The 16,576-nt window shown below is 39.5% G+C and overlaps 1 protein-coding gene across 9 annotated transcripts in view; it reads right to left on the bottom strand.

Annotated features, from left to right (window-relative positions):
* The window catches only part of UNC5C (unc-5 netrin receptor C), a 346,384-nt gene that overhangs the window by 237,755 nt on the left and 92,053 nt on the right, over positions 1 to 16,576 (bottom strand). The window contains exon 1 of one of the 9 annotated variants that reach the window (XM_039541744.1): positions 1,687 to 1,714. The exons of the other annotated variants lie outside the window; for them this stretch is intronic. Coding sequence (XP_039397678.1) covers positions 1,687 to 1,699 — 13 coding nt within the window. The 5' untranslated portion in view covers positions 1,700 to 1,714. Of the gene's footprint in view, positions 1 to 1,686; positions 1,715 to 16,576 lie in introns of those variants that run through there. 9 annotated transcript variants of the gene reach the window in all.

Consider the following 16,576-nt stretch of genomic DNA (forward strand, 5'->3'; position numbering starts at 1 on the left):
TTTTTATTAATTCCCTAATGGTAATCAGTACTGAAATTCATGCCTTGGACATAGATCTAGTTATTTAAGCACTAATTTTAGCATTTTATGTTTAAAAAAAAACAGGCTAATTAAATACATTTGTAACCCCCCCTCTCCAAAACAAAACAAAACAAAAAAACAAAAAACCTTCCGTTTATGTACGCAGCAGATTTTCCAATGATCTAAATGTGGTCACGCCAAATGATTGCTTCACCTCATTAACTAGTTCTGCAAGAGAGCTTGTATGACATTCATGGAAATTAACAATCCTAATGGTTGGAAAAAGGGTGTGTGTCCCCATTTTGAAATATTAATCCTCACAGCATCATTAAAATAGACCAGTTACAAGTACCTAGAGCCTGATATTAGTGTAGTGAGAATACTTCACATTGTTTTTCACAGTATGCAGCTGAACATATTCCTAAATCAGTTAATGCAATTAATCCCAATATTTGCTTTTCTAGAGTGATGGCCGAGACAGTTTTTTTTCAAAGAAATCAATTAAAAGGAAAATCCCTCTGTAGATTCTTATGCCCATAGAAACATCTGTCACTCTCTGCCAGCACCCTGCACATGAACCTCAACATCTACCCTGCAAAAACAAAGCTATGAACAAAATTTGTGAACAGGCACACTTAGGGCACAAAGGTCCTGGTTAACAAAAGGCTTTTGGACATAGAGTAAATGTTACTCATTGGAGTAAAGTTCTCATGTGCATAAGACCTCCTTTACAAACAGCCAGCTAGTGCCTTTTTGAGAGCAATTAAGCATTTGCTTGGTCAATCTATGCTGCTATGTACTCAAGAACTGGATTTCCACTTGCAAGAGTAGTAATGGTATGTATACACTGAAAGGGTGATAATGAAAAATGTAGCCTTAAAGAACAGGACAATAAAACCTACTGGGTCAAATACATCCCTGGTGAATGGAGTTACACCAAAGACAAATCTGGCCCATTGTGCTTCTGCATTCTCAAGGGATTCAGATTTGTTCTTTTTCAGAAAACCTTCTGAAAAGTAGGATCATTCGAAAACCCTGCTTCAGTGGGATATTTTAATGTAAACGTGAATCTGAGCATTAATTACACATACGTTATGAAAACAGAGAGAGAGAGAAATAGAGAGACTGTATCAGCCAGAAACTGTATAAACATCTCTCCCTGGAGTTTCTCTGCACTTTTCAAAGGTGGCTTTGTATTTCTTGAAATACCCATATTGCCTGTTAAATCTTATCAGACAGGCAGCTTTTGCTATCAAAGAAATGCTGTTGCAATATCCACCATCCTCATCACCCCTGTCACTCTTCATTTGGGTGAGGGAGGCAGATGAGATTCTAGTCTCGTGGCAATGAGTGAAGAAACAAGCAAGCCAGAATAAAACCGCCTAGAGGAATCTTTGGCCTGCACACATTTCCGATTCACCTGCATTTAATGCTGTTAATATTTTAGCAGCTGTGGTGCCAGGGTCAAATTGAAAATTTGTTCTCCCTGTTACACTCTGAAATGTCAGTCACAGACCTTCTGTTGAATTTTTTTTTAAAACAACAGTGAAACAAGAATTTAAAAAAAAAAGTCTGAAAAGGCTTACGAAAAAGGTCACCATCCATGCTTTTGTGGCCTGCAGTTTAAATCTTGCTAAGCACACTAAACACAGGACCTGATCTTACCATCCTTCAGCATACGAGATTCCAATTCACTCCAACAGAAATCCTGCGAATGGCACAGCTGTAGAATCAGGCCTCGTTTACATCAAGTCTCCTCTTCACAGATCAATTTCACCCTATTGCAGAGGGGCAAGTACAAGACCCTATGTGCTGCTGAAGACCCACAGTAGGACCCATAAATAGAACAGCTGCATAAGGGGAACCACCAGAGCCCCTGCACGCTGCCGACACGGGCTCTGAGCCAGATCAGATAAAGAACAGGCCAGAGAAAGGCCAGAGAGGCGACAATTGCCTGCCCAGAGGTTGTGAGAGTAGAAATGAGGGGAATTCCATCATCCAACGCCCACGTAGTTTCCCATTAAAAAAAAAATCAACATTTAGGGCCAGATGCTGACCCCTGTGCATCACTGCAGTGATGTGCAGGGCTGGGAAAGCCTGGGAAAGCCTCAGGGGTAGTGGATGGGGCACTACTCCAGCTATTCCGGGCTGTGGAGCAGCCCATGCGCAGCCTTGGGGAAGTTGCTGCGGGATGAAGCAGCCCCTGGGGCATCCTAGAATCCAGGAAGCACAAAAAAGGCGTAATGTCTCCCCTCCTAGCAGCACCTCCTTGTGCTGAACTCACTGAGGGTAGCAGTAGAGAATCCAGCCCAAAGACTGGTGAATTTCACTCCAGCTGTGTGTGTGAATGGCGGGCAGAACTGTCTTCTCTGTGACTTACATAAAGGCCAGCAAACACAGGGTTCTGAATTCTGAGCCAAATGCATCCCAGCTGTAACTTCACTGAAGTCAACAAAGTTTCACTTGTAATTAATTTGGACTATTATCCCTATGTTACTTTGTATTAATTTTGTGTGTACTTCACCAAAACTAGAGTGTCAGTATGCAGAGGTCCCTCAGACCAAGGGCCTAATTCTGGAAACACTTATGTGATTAAATTATTCACACATATGAGTCTTCCACAGAGCTCGGTGTTTGCATAAATGGACCAAAGTGGACTCAGTCCTAAACTCTTAATGCAGGCAAGTGTCCATATAGGACAGTATCCGATTGCAGTGTCAGGCCCTGGGTATTTATGTTAGTTTTCTTTCCATCAACTTCAATGAGTGCCGGATCAGGGTCAAAGTTCCTGAATCCTGACCTACAAAGACCGCTTCCAGGGTTGAGAAGGAAGTTCCATGTCCATTCAACCGTAACCCTTTTAGCTAATAATTTAAGCAAGGCTGTCAATTAGTGTTTTTCAAAATGTGTGAGTTATCGCTCTCTCTCTCTCTCTCTAAAGAATAACTCATACAACTATAGCATATACTCATAATTATATACAATTATTTCTAACACATATGGTAATTTTGTGTGCACAAGTTTAATCTTTTTAATTATTTTATTTTTATAGAACTGTAATGATTATAAAGAATAAAATCCCTCAAATTTCAGTAAAATGCTTGTACTCTATTAGGGAGGTACTAAATGAATCTGACTGAACTGAGTGGCAAATTATGAGTTCCCTTTTCAGGCTACCCCGTGTCTGGGACTTTTCTGATACAAGTCATTCACTTGAGAGACCTGATACCTTTTGGTCTATGGTAATGTCATTTATTTACATTTATATATATATACAAAAAAAGTAAAAGTGCTTTTTCCAGGTTCTAGACACACGATTAATACGAAATAACAAATCTAGCAGTATCATTTCACTCACATACTAAAGTAGAGGTCAACCAGCCATACAATTTCTCTTATTAATTGTATTAATGCCTCTGCTTTCCCTTAACAAACTAAGGCTCAGCCATCTACTCACTCCCCAAAAGCCTGAGCAACTATGTTCTTTGTAGATCTGCAAAAGACAACAGTGGGTCTAGAGCCATTGCAGGGTATAGAGTTAACAGGAACTTGAGCAATCTGTAGCATGCACATCATTGCCATGATGCAATGTCAGAGAATGCTACTAGCCATCACTTACAGCCCCCAACTAAAACCTCTCCAGCGCATCATCAAGGATCTACAACCTAGCCTGAAGGACAATCCCTCACTCTCACAGACCTTGGGAGACAAGGGCAGTCCTCGCCTACGGACAACCCCTCAACCTGAAGCAAATACTTACCAGCAACTACACACTACACAACAAAAACACCAACCCAGGAACCAAACCTTGCTACAAACCCTGGTCCCAACTCTGTCCACATATCTATTCAAGGGACACCATCATAGGACCTAATCACATCATCCACACCATCAAGGGCTTGTTCACCTGCACATCTACCAATGGGATATATGCCATCATGTGCCAGCAATGCCCCTCTGCCATGTACATTGGCCAAACCGGACAGTATCTATGCAAAAGAATAAATGGACACAAATCTGACATCAGGAATCATAACATTAAAAAACCAGTAGGAGAACACTTCAATCTCTCTGGTCACTCAATAACAGACCTCAAAGTGGCAATTCTTCAACAAAAAAACCTTCAAAAACAGACTCCAATGTGAAGCTGCAGAACTAGAATTAATTTGAAAACTGGATACCATCAGATTAGGCCTGAATAAAGACTGGGAGTGGCTGGGTCATTATAAAACCTAAACTTAATTTCCCCAATACTAATTTATCCCTACTTTTACTCACACCTTCTTGTCAATTGTCTGTAATGGGCCATTCTCTTACCACTTCAAAAAGTTATTTTTCCTCCCTTGGTATCCTGATGTTAATTGATTTATCTTGTTTGACTGACCTCACACTTGGTAAAGCAACCCCCATCCTTTCATGTATTTATACCTGCTCCTGTATTTTTCACTTCATGCATCTGATGAAGTGGGTTCTAGCCCATGAAAGCTTATGCCCAAATAAATTTGTTAGTCTCTAAGGTGCCACAAGGACTCCTCATTGTTTTTGCTGATACAGACTAACATGGCTACCACTCTGAAAACTGTCAAAGATCTATGATTTTTTTTTCTGAAAAAAACTATGAACAAGAAAATATTATTTCTCTGAAAAAAGGAATTATCACTGTTATTTGGTTTAAACATTTTCTAAATGAGGTAGTTAACATTAAAGTTCTGAAAGTCATTGCCAAACATGAAGGTGGGAACCATTTTTCAGATTCAGGAATGCCAACCCACCTCCCTTCCCCCAGCCCCCACAAAAATCAATTCACAAATTCTGTTGTTCATGTTTCCAGCCTATGTGTATTATGGAAGCAGTCAAATGATTTTACAAAAAAGATAACCAGAGGAAATTTTGCATTTAATGTGGAGAAAACTTTCATGGCCAGTACTCATACACAGTATTTCCCCTGAAAATGAGGGCTTCATAATGGAAATGCAGACATAAACTTAACAGAGTGCTCTTGGAATTAATGTCAAGCACATAAAAGTTTGAAAATGTTGGCTTTTGTATAGTGTGTAGTATTCACACCTTCAACAGGACTTGGCCTGGTAGTAAGCACCAATAAGACAGTTTTTCCAAGACTGGTCCCATCAACATTCTGGGTAAGAGATGCAAGAGAAACGGGATACTTAGATTGAAAGAATTTTGAGTAGCAAGCAAGCTGCTAGAATTTCTTCAACAAACTGCAGCGGACTATGAGTGACCTTGACATTCATGGGGGCTGATCCACCATTGCTTTGCCCCTTGTGTAATCATTTACACCTATGCTAAGTTAGCGTGAAATGCTACCATTCAACACCCACTTAGCACAAGTGCAGATGATTACACAAGGGGCAAAGCAGTGGTAAATGAGACCTCTAGTTCTTCCAAATCAGAGTGACTCAAGTATCAGAGGGGTAGCCGTGTTAGTCTGGTTCTGTAGAAGCAGCAAAGAATCCTGTGGCACCTTATAGACTAACAGACGTTTTGCAGCATGAGCTTTCGTGGGTGAATACCCACTTCTTCGGATGCATGCAGTGGCTCATGGGCACGGGCTAGCTCTGAATTCCATTTAGGTTATAACCTCCTCAGAGTGGGGATCTTGTCCTTATTCTCCATATAGTACCAAGTACACCTAAGGTATTATATATTCACAAATTTAAAGAGTAAAATAATGAAAAGTGAATCAATACTATTAATCATATTCCCAAAACACTCCTGTGAGGTAAACAACTTGAACTCTGATATCTTATTTTATATATAATAGAACAACATGGAGGTTGGTTGGAGAAGTTGGCCTTTTACTGCAAATTATGGACAAAGTGTGCCCTCTTTTACACTGTTATATGCAGTGGTGGTGTAGCCATGTTGGTCCCAGGATATTAGAGAGACAAGGTGCGCTGGGCAACACCTTTTATTGGACCAACTTCCACTAGTGAGAGAGAGAAGCTTGAGAGACAAACTCAAAAGCTTGCCTCACCAATGGAAGTTGGTCCAACAAAAGATATTACCTCACCCACCTCGCTTCTCTTTTTCAGACATTCCAGATTTGATTTCCAGTTTGCAAGGTGGCAGATTACATTTTGAAGTGGAAGAGAGGCAAGTTTGGAGAATAAAATGATCTGGTGGACAAGTTAAGAGGTTTTCCCTTCCTTTTCCAAGGCTACGGTCATCTTGATCAGACACTCACCCTAAACTGGTTCAAAAGTGTCTGAGAGATTGCACTGCAAATCATGTGCTAAATCAAAAGTGCAGATTGCTCTTGCCCATTGACTCTGTCTTGGCTACACTGGCGCTTTACAGCACTGCAACTTTCTCGCTCAGGGGTGTGAAAAAAACACCCCCCTGAGTGCAGCAAGTAACAGCACTGTAAAGCGGCAGTGTAAACAGTGCCCCAGCGCTGTAAGCTAATCCCCATGGGGAGGTGGAGTACCTGCAGCGCTGGGAGAGCTCTCTCCCAGCGCTGGCGCCGCAACCACACTCGCACTTCAAAGAGCTGCCGCGGGAGCGCTCCGGCGGCAGCGCTGTACAGCTGCAAGTGTAGCCATACCCTAAGAAACTCCCTGGGATAGCACAGCAGGTATGATCATCTATTTAGCCATTCAAGTGGAAACACTAATGTGTAAATTCAACAACAAAAAATCCTCAGAAAGGAGTGACTTCTGATTCTCTTGTATCCATTGTTGTGGTTGTGTGACTTTCAGTGGGCTAAATATTGATTTTCACTTTCCCAGTTGATTCCCCACAATTTGCTAGTGGGTTTTATGATGTGGATTAGATGGTTGAGAAATTATCAGGCTTCCAGAAACAAAGAGCATTTCCTCATGTTAAAAGAAAGAGTTAAAAAACATTTAAAACAAAACAAAAAAGTCTATACTCATGTAGTGAATATTTACAGTTTATGAAAAGATGAACACCAAAATATTTTTAAATATAATTTATTTTTCACTGCTTAATATTTTTACTTATGTTTGAATTTCTCTCAATTTGGACCACAAAAATAGACTACTAGTCAGTTTCAGTTTTGTCTGGAGTCATTTTCTAGTCAATTTCAGTTTCACAGTCTTCTGCCTGGATTGCAAATATTGTTTATTTGTTTTTATTAAAAACCAAATAAAACCAAAAACCTATTTCCACTGGAATTAAAAACCACAATTAATTGTGATATTTCTAGTGGTCTCAGGGTTAGGAAAGTATGATCAATGTACCTATAATATTGCCAGGAAAAAAAACGTGTTCCACCTATTTAAAATGATAAAGCCTAATTTAGAAAATACAAGTAGTTAAAGCAGTAATGCTCAATAATTACCAGTGATAGTGCATTATCTAACACTGTAGATAGATAGGTTGTGATGGCTGAATTGAATCTAACCTAATACCTCTGTACTGCAGCTAAGGAGCTGCAATCATTTCATGTGTTCATGTACATACCTGTCTCTGAAATATTTATAGCCTGACTATATAAAGTCATTCCATACTATAACTTTGTATCAAAATTTAAAAATTCAGTGATGTACTATATATATTTCATAATACTATGGTCTTGATCCTGGAATGCACTGTGTGCAGGTGTGCCAGCTACTCTGCCTATGCAGAGCCCCACAGAAGTCTGTAGGGCTCCCCACAGGCACAGGGCTTTGTCCATTTGCAGGGATCTAGTCATAAATTCACTTTGTTACACAACACCTTATTGCTACTGTTTTTGCATAATTATTTACAACGTTGTAACTTACTGCTCACCCTTACAGAACTAGCAGAGGAGCAGCTCCAGGGAGCATGAAATTCATGAGGCCTCCACCCCATTTAAGTCCTGCTTTATCAGTTGCACAAATGAATTTCTATATCACATGTGCCTTGGAGAAGGGGTGTCACAGCAACCCCCTGCTGTTATTTGCTGTCCTATGCTGGAGCCTAGGCTACAAACACAAACAACTAAAACCACATAAAGATATCAAAGTGTGTCTACAGCGAGGCTAAGGGGAATATCCAATCATATTAATCTCACTTGATTTAAAAAAGAACATTTCTCCATCTTGTATACAGGCCCAAGAAGTGTAAACACAGGTGAAGCAAATTCAATTTTTTTAATCAAGCAATGATGCATGGAGTTTTTTTTAAACCCTTATACAGCTCCATTTTGAGCCATGTAGTATGTAGAACGTAATACGGTATGTGTAATAGGAAGAGTCTCTGCTTGCCTGAATCGCAATCTGTTGTGTTAATAGTTCAATCAATCACCAAGCAAGAGACGTTCTTGTTTGATATCTCAGCCTGTCCGTTATTTATTTACCATAAATATTAAATATTTTCTGCTGCAGTTGCCGTTCCTCACACGAGACTTAGGCGTTAAGAGTGTCATTGCCTAGGGTCCAATGCCACAGTCCTTATTCAGACACTCCCGTCTCTCAGCCTGGTTCTAGATGTTGTTTCTCTACCTGACATGATTACAGTTAAGTAAGAAAGGGAGTCATCTTCCCAAGACCTGCATGTGGAGAGAGTAATCTATACCCTGATTTCTCCCATCCCATGCGTGTGACACTACCTCTAAAGCACCTTTCTCCTGTGTTTGAGAAACCAATCCTCTCCTCTCCTCTCCTCTCAGAAGGTTCCAGGAGCAACTGCCATGTTACCATAGCTTCAGTGGAGCCAGGATGCTGGGAAGCCAGGTGGAGCAAGACTAGTTCTGGTGCAGAAACCCAGCTCCTTGAATCAATGTGGATATTAGAAAATCCACAGGTTCTGCTGCCAAGACCCCTCCTCCCCCCGTTTATTCCACAAAGGATAAACTGGGGGTGGAGGGAGGGGGCGAGGAGAGGAGAGTGGGAGGGATAAACTCTGGAAGCGGAACTCCTCATGGAGCTTCTTCCATCCATGGTCCCCTCAAACAAGTTTTACCCTGGCAATCAGGACATAAATTCCAATAAGTATATATTGGCAATTATATTAATACCCCTCCCCTTTCATGTGAGATTTTTAATGCTTGTGAGAGCTGCCTAATTGCTAGCACTGGAGAATGAAAACACTGACTACACACCAGGCCACACCACAGCCTCACAAAGCCCTTCCAATGGATTAGTCAGTAGGCACGCGCACAGCCACCCACCTCTTTCAGGAGTTTGTTCCTGTGTTTTTGCAGGGTTTATAATCAAACAAGAGAATTCTTTCCAAATTGAAACCCAACACCAACATTGCAATTTTAATGATGTACTTGTTTTTCTTGCCATTTAATTAGACATACTGCTGCTATTTCTAAAACATATTAAAATGGAAAAATAGCCCAAGTCCGCCTGATTTCTGAGCTCCCGAGGCTATGCCAGAGGCTCAGTTGAAACAGGCACATTTATTTAAGTTTTCTGCTTTTTTTCTTGTAAAATTAAAATTGATTTCCTGAAGGATCATGTTTGCTGGGAGGAGCGGAGCATTCAGTATAATCAGAAATCAGCATGTTAATCAGCCTGTTTTGTTAGCATTAATTACATTACCGCACCTATATTTTACCAAGTCATTCTTACAAATCCTACTTGAAGAAACTAAATGTACATGAGCAGGCATTGTGAAATAACACCTTTAAATACTGCTTTCTAGGGGGAGCATACACCTCTGGAAATTATGTTGGACATAGTGGATAAAATCCTGGAGCCACTGATGTCAATGGGAACTTTGCCATTGACTTTAATAGAGCCAGGAATTCACCCAGCCTTTCCAGTGTGAAGGATGAAACACAAGTAAGCTGTATGCATCTGTAAGCAGTGGAGATAGATATAAGGCTCGGATTTCACTGAGAACCACTCAGGGCAGGCTTCTGAACTCGCACAGAACCCCACTTAATTCAATGAGGCTCCAGGCTGACGTAGGGATCCACCTGCATAGTTCTTGATGCAAGATTAGGATTATTGTGCATAGTTTTGAGGTGGCCAGTCTTGAGTATAGACTTATATGTGCTTGTATAAATCACATTTAAACTGCTTTGTGGGAACACATCTTGAATGGTTTTAAAATTCATGCATGTACCTAAAAAGTAATGGTTTACTCCCCACGGAATCTTAAAATTACGGGGACATTTCACACATTCATAGTCACTGGAAGCTGAGTGTAATCACAACTCTGCACATGTGCAATACTGTCATCATCATCAACCATGCTCATCCACTCTAGGACAAAGAGCTTTCTCTCCTTCTCTCTCCTGGGCGTGTATGAGAGGGGCGTGTGTGCGTGTGTGTTCAGGGGAGGAGGAGGGAGTGAAAAATCATCCCATCCTCCTTCTTTTAAAGATGTCTGCCAAGAGCTGAGTCCCTTGCATATTTCAACCATGTATGTAGATATTCCAAGAACATGTTCGGCTTCATCAGAGTGGCACTCCAAGGGCTAGCAACCACCTATCAAACTCGAGGAAAGTAAGTGGACTTGAAAAGTTCTAGAGTTCAAATGTAATGCCAAGAGCAAGGTGCTAAATAATGAAAAAAGAAATCCTGTACAAGGTTCCTCACAGGGGGATGCACCAGAAAGAACTTACACCAGCGCTGACGGCTGAAACCACAAGACTGGCAGCATAATTTCTACAGGGTGTCAGAAAAAGCATTACTACTAAGTGGCGCTGCTCCAAATGAAATCTGTATGGGTCAGCTGCAGGTTAAGCTAACACAACAATAAAAAATTAAAATCGAACAATCACAAAGTCCTCAGGGCACTCAGGAGAAAGAGTGATGGGGGGTTGGTTTCTCATGTGGACAAGAGGATCAGTGCCAGCCACTCCCCGCAGCTGGCCTTTTAAACCGTAAAGTAAAACGTATCCAAGTGAGAGTGAAACACAGCCCCTCGGAGGGTTCTACCACACTGGCTGCCTTCACAATTGTCAGAGATCCTGAATTACATGAGTGAGAGAGGTCTTCTCTTTCCGAAGCACCGTTCACACATTCACCCTAAAGTTCGGGTGATTACCCAACACTTACCTGAATAATGTGAACCTCTGACAAGCTCCCACCACTGTGCATTGCTTTCTCAATACTGTACCACTCCACCACATATGTATGGGCCCCTCCTTGCATACACACCCTCCACAACAAGCCAGAGTTCCATTTATCGGATTTAAGTGACATAGGGAGGAAAGGGCTGCTCTTACATTTAGGCAGGTTTCCTCTTCAAAGAGCCACTGTTCAGCCCACACCTCTGCCCCTTCCAGCACCATGGCATCCAGCAGCCAACCAAGTAAGCCTTCCTCACGGAAGCTCTCATTATTCCTACTATTTTCATATGTAAAAGGACTTTGAAGGCTTTGGCGCTATTTATATCCTAGAATCTCTCTCTGTTGTACATTTCTGAGCAAGTGATATCCCTGAAGAAGACCCCTGCAGGAGGACACTATCCAGCTAGGTAGTGATCCACTTACCTAGCTGTATTGTGAGGAGAAGACCTGGTCAGAAAGAGGGGAGAAATAGCAGTTGTGGGGAGAGTGGAATGGACCATTAACTTGAACAGTTCTGAATTTTCCAGAAGTTCTAGTTCAAGTTTTGGGCAAAGAGTCAATTGAGTGCAGGGGTTTCTTAATTCATCCAAACATCTCCACTCATACTGAGGGGACCCTCTCAAACAAAATTTCCTATTTCATTTGAAGGCACCCAGACTAACTGCAGGGAATGTATCTATAATTAGATAGTCCAGGTGTACTCTGGTCTTGCCCTAAGTAGGTTAGTGTCTTTCTTTTCTAGAGATTATAAAGCGAATATAAATTTGTTCTGAAATGAACTACAAAAGACATCTCCATCCCAGAGAGCAGTTTGTTTGTTTTTCTTTATACATTTTAAGTTTGGGCTATTAATGAATTGCATGAGTACACAGTAGGAGAAAGGAATACATTTAGATTGATTTTGGTGCTCATAACTCCAATCTCCCTCACCAGCAATAGAAACCTGTAAAGGATTTAGTGTAGTTTAGCCTATTTAGAAATGTGACAAATATTATTTTGGAAGAATTCTTGACAGAGTTGTTTTACAATATATTTATATGTTTAGTGAAAATAAGCTATTAAAGTCAAGGGAACACAGTCAGTTTGGCGTAGGCACAAACATTTAGATTGAACAGATTTTACAGAGGCATTTTAAAAAATTGATTAAACCAGGAATAATTTATTCTTCCACCACCACCAACCAACGTTAAATATACTTTATCGGGTTTTATTTTTTTATTTTCATAATTATCGTGCATATGTGATTTTTTTCTTCCATTTTCAGGGGTAATCCAGCATTGGGAATGCAAACACAATAGTATTTTGTTAATGAAAGAGAAGCAGGAAGCAAAACAGACTAGAGAAAACAATGAAACTGAACAGTCTGGGGTCTGATCCTGCTCAGATTTAAATCAATGTCACAGACTTCAGTGGGAAGAGGAAAGGGTCACTCATTTTGTTTTCCTTTTGGAGTGAAATGCAAAACTACACTAACAACATCAGCAGCGATTTTTAACATACTTTCTGTTTTCGTAGTCTAAGTTATAGTAATAAAAATAAGAAATGCATTTTAATTCTGATTCATTTCTTGCCCTTTAAAAAATTAACTGCTTGAATTTTCAAGGCTTTTGTCTACACTTCATATATACAAATGCTACACAAAGTTGGTTTTTCAGTGGCATAACGATTCAACAGAAGGACAAATGCTACAAGTCTGGGCTTACTTAATGATTTCCAGAACTAGATAATCATTTATTTTATACTTTTGTATCCCACCTCTGCTACTTTCATCTTGGTGTCATGAAGCGATAGAATGTGTCACTTTTTGCTTGTCATTGGGTGTGCTCGGACAAAGCTCAGACAGCGTTTTGTTGGTTAGCAAAAATAAAAATCCATTTGGCATAAAAAATTTTTTCCAGAGTGATAGTGAAAGAGCAGTTTTGGTTCTAGAAATATGGGCTAAATCCACTTCGTACAGGTAAGTGTACATAGTCCTTTTGATTTCAATGTTTAGATTTAAAAAAAATTAAAATACACAAGATTTTAAAACTGCCTCCGGCATAACTCTTTTCCTAAGAAGCTGTGCTAATTAACTTTGTACATAGCAATGAATTCTCTGTTTAAAAAAACAAGAGATTAAATATATGTATTAAATGTATGTGATGAATGAATGCCCCTGGAAAAGCTGTTGCAATCTATCATGTCCATGTGGATGAACTTGGGATTCTTTTCTTTTTATTTTACCATCAAATAAAACAGAAATTAATGCACACAAGAGTCTGTATATTTAAGCTTTAACACTAAGCAGCACAAGCAAGGAAATTAAAGATTGCTCTGCATGCATCTGTTTTTATGCAAGATAATTTAGGGGTTACTGCTGTTAGGTTTCAGTTCTCATTATTGTAACAATTACACTCATTAGTGCAATTATTATTATGAGACATGACAATAGAAAACTGGTCTCCATCTGATTAAACAGAATAAATACAACAGTAATTAGTAAGAATAGTAGGTATGATCTATTTTTTTGTGTCTACAGAATATTGCCATCATTTATCAGATTATACTTTATAAACAAATCACCAGCACTAATCTAGAGTATTTAAGAAAACATTTTCTAATAAAAGATAAATTTCCTAAAAAACAAAAACAAACAAAAAAATGTACTTCTGGCTGAAAAGTATCTAAATCAAGCGCATAACACAGGAGTGTCTCCATACTGCTGACATGCAGTTTTGCACATCCCCATCCAAGACACACTAGCCTGTCAACATAACTCTCAGATGTCATTTATTACCATGACACCTCTCATTTAAGATCAAGTTTTCTCCCCCTGCAATTTCCTTTTCTATAATTTGTTAATGTCACACAATTTTCACTTACATGCCAGATCTTTAAACTTTTCTTCTGTAACATTTGGGCGTGGACTCCTACTACATGATCATGCTGGCAAACCTCTTCCTAAAGGCAATGGGAGTTTTGATTGGGTAAACCCTAGAGGAGTATGCGCCTAATGTCATAAAGTCAATGTCCATTATCTGGGTACTTGAAAGCATTTGAAATACCGTACGTCGAGTCAGATTATCGTGTTCTATCATACTCTTCTGTCCTATGTGAAGTGTGGCACAAAAAAGCTACACAACCTTTTTTTTTTTCTTTTTTTAAAATACCCAAATAATTTAAAAAACCAGAACAGGCAGAATGTTAATCACATCAGGCCTCAAACATGGTTGTAAACTCAAATGGTAGAAGTTGATCTCCAAAACACACAAAATACAGTCACAGCTCATTTTTCCTCCTATTTTATTTGTTTTAATAGGCAACAGAACAGTCCCTTTTCCTTACAAGCCTGGACAAATCCTTGCAGACCCCTTTCAATTGAAAGAAACATTCAAATGGAATGGTGTGGATGCTAATTTATACTGTGCAAATAGTGCTTGGGGGGGGGGGGAGGGGCGGTGCGGGAAGGAATGTTATTTAAAAAAATAGCCTGGGACTGAAAGCTTTAAGTTGCCTCAAACTAGCAATTTAATACTGATGCTTTATCTTATGAAGAAAAAAAAAAGTACACATATTTAGGAAGGGGGGTGGGAAATGTTTAGGACTCTTAATGAATCCGTTCATGTTTAAAGTCATGGTGACGGAATTTCTCTCTAACCATTCCCCACCCTTTTTAATGGAACATTTATTATAGATGCTCTACATAGTTTATTTCCAAAGTATTTAATGTGGCTTTTGCTGCTGAGGAGCGAAATAGGAGGCTTCTCTTAGGAACTGTAAAAACTTCAGATTTCTAATGTCAAACAAAATAGCAAACAAATGCATCTCTTTTATAGGCAACTTTTTGTTGCTGTTGTTTCACAGTCTGAATATTACACACATCTTAAGGGGACTGACACAGAGTAGGGACATGTGCTTTCTGAAATGAATGGTTCATTTTATCCTGTGCAGCATCATTTCACAGGACGCTATTAATCCAGTGCACCGCCTATTCTGAACAGCATGATGCAAATATAAATTCACCTTTCAATCACTTCTATGGGTTAATGACATTGAGTAATAGCACATTAGCAAAGCCACTCCAGACACCAGTCAGGCATGCCAAACAGATAATCTGACAATCGTTTCAGATTCATTTTCCATGAACAGAAACACTGTTAGGGCTTTATTAACTAGCAAATCTGCATTCACTGCACTGCAGAGCACAGAGACTTCATTAAAAGTAGAATCTCTCTCATTAAATATAATATATATGGATATTTGGCCTCTTCTATTGCTGTAAAATTAAAGAAATATATATATGCTCGTGTTCAGTAATGTTGTAGTTTATTTGTACTAATTGCTTCATATACCTAGCATAGGGCTGCAATAAAGACGTTGGTTTATAACTAAAGGGTGTTTTCATTCAGTGTAATGTTACAGCAACTCAAATAATTCAGGTTAGTCCTTCAAGTTCCCACCTCACAATCTGCCCTCTGACCTCATTCCACTCCTTGGGATTCCCTTAAATATTTCCCTGGTGAACCTGGTGTGCTGCCTCCTGGTCTTCATGTCACTTGTTACATCTTTCCTTTTATAGAGGTTATCTGAGCATGTGAAAGGTCAGCGTTACAGGAGCTGATTGCTTACTGTGGCCAGAGATTGTTAGCAAAGGACTGGCTGTTGAATCACAACTTTTTATCACCAGTACGTGGATGAATACAGAGAAGAATAAAGATCCCAAACCAGCATTATTTCAAAATTTTAAAGATAAATTTGCTTCAACTCTCTTCATTCCCTTTATGTATTTGATTTTCAAAAAATACTCTAGTAAATAGTTTTACCTGCAGAAATTTCACAAGACTATTGCAGAAGGTATATAGAAAGCAAATTTCACATTTATAATTGAGAGTATCTCCACTGCAAACTCGATTCTGAGAGTTATTCTGATCCAATCAGGGGACAGAAACACCACACTGTGATCTGTGTGTCATATCAAAATATTCACATTTTGAACAACTGGAAATTGGAGGGATGCCTCTTTTCATTTCCTTATATCACTGGTCAGTGGTTCAGTCCAGACTTCCTTTCCCATGCTTAATGGATTTGGTTCTTAGTCCAGTGTTGTTTTGCACTCATTTAATAAAAAAAAATGTTTTAAAAATAAGAACAATTGATAGTTTGGGGGATTTGCCCCAATGCTCCTCCATTTTGTTGTAAAAGGCTAGTCATTGCTGGGATGACTATCTTGATTCTTTGGCAGATCAGCCTTTATGATCTTCTTCCCCCCACCCTGTGAAGATACATTATGGCTGCCCATCATGATCAGCTAGGGATGATTTCCTTTTACTTTGCATGCATCCAGGGATACCGTCTTGTGCTAGAGTTCCCATTTTTCACAGACTTTCTTGAATCTTTCTGAGGTGTACTGGGATCTATTGTCTGATCATAACCTATCTGCTATGTCACATCTGGCAGAATATGCATGACAGAGTTTATTAATACTAGTTCTATCTAGATGCCCTTGAGGTAATCCACTTGCAAGAAATTAGAGAGGTAGTCTCTTGTGATCAGGTTGTTCATCTCATTAAACATGAATAAGATTAATTTCTTGGG

This window comes from Mauremys reevesii, linkage group 5 (assembly GCF_016161935.1).
Source record: "Mauremys reevesii isolate NIE-2019 linkage group 5, ASM1616193v1, whole genome shotgun sequence".
NCBI lineage: Eukaryota > Metazoa > Chordata > Testudines > Geoemydidae > Mauremys > Mauremys reevesii.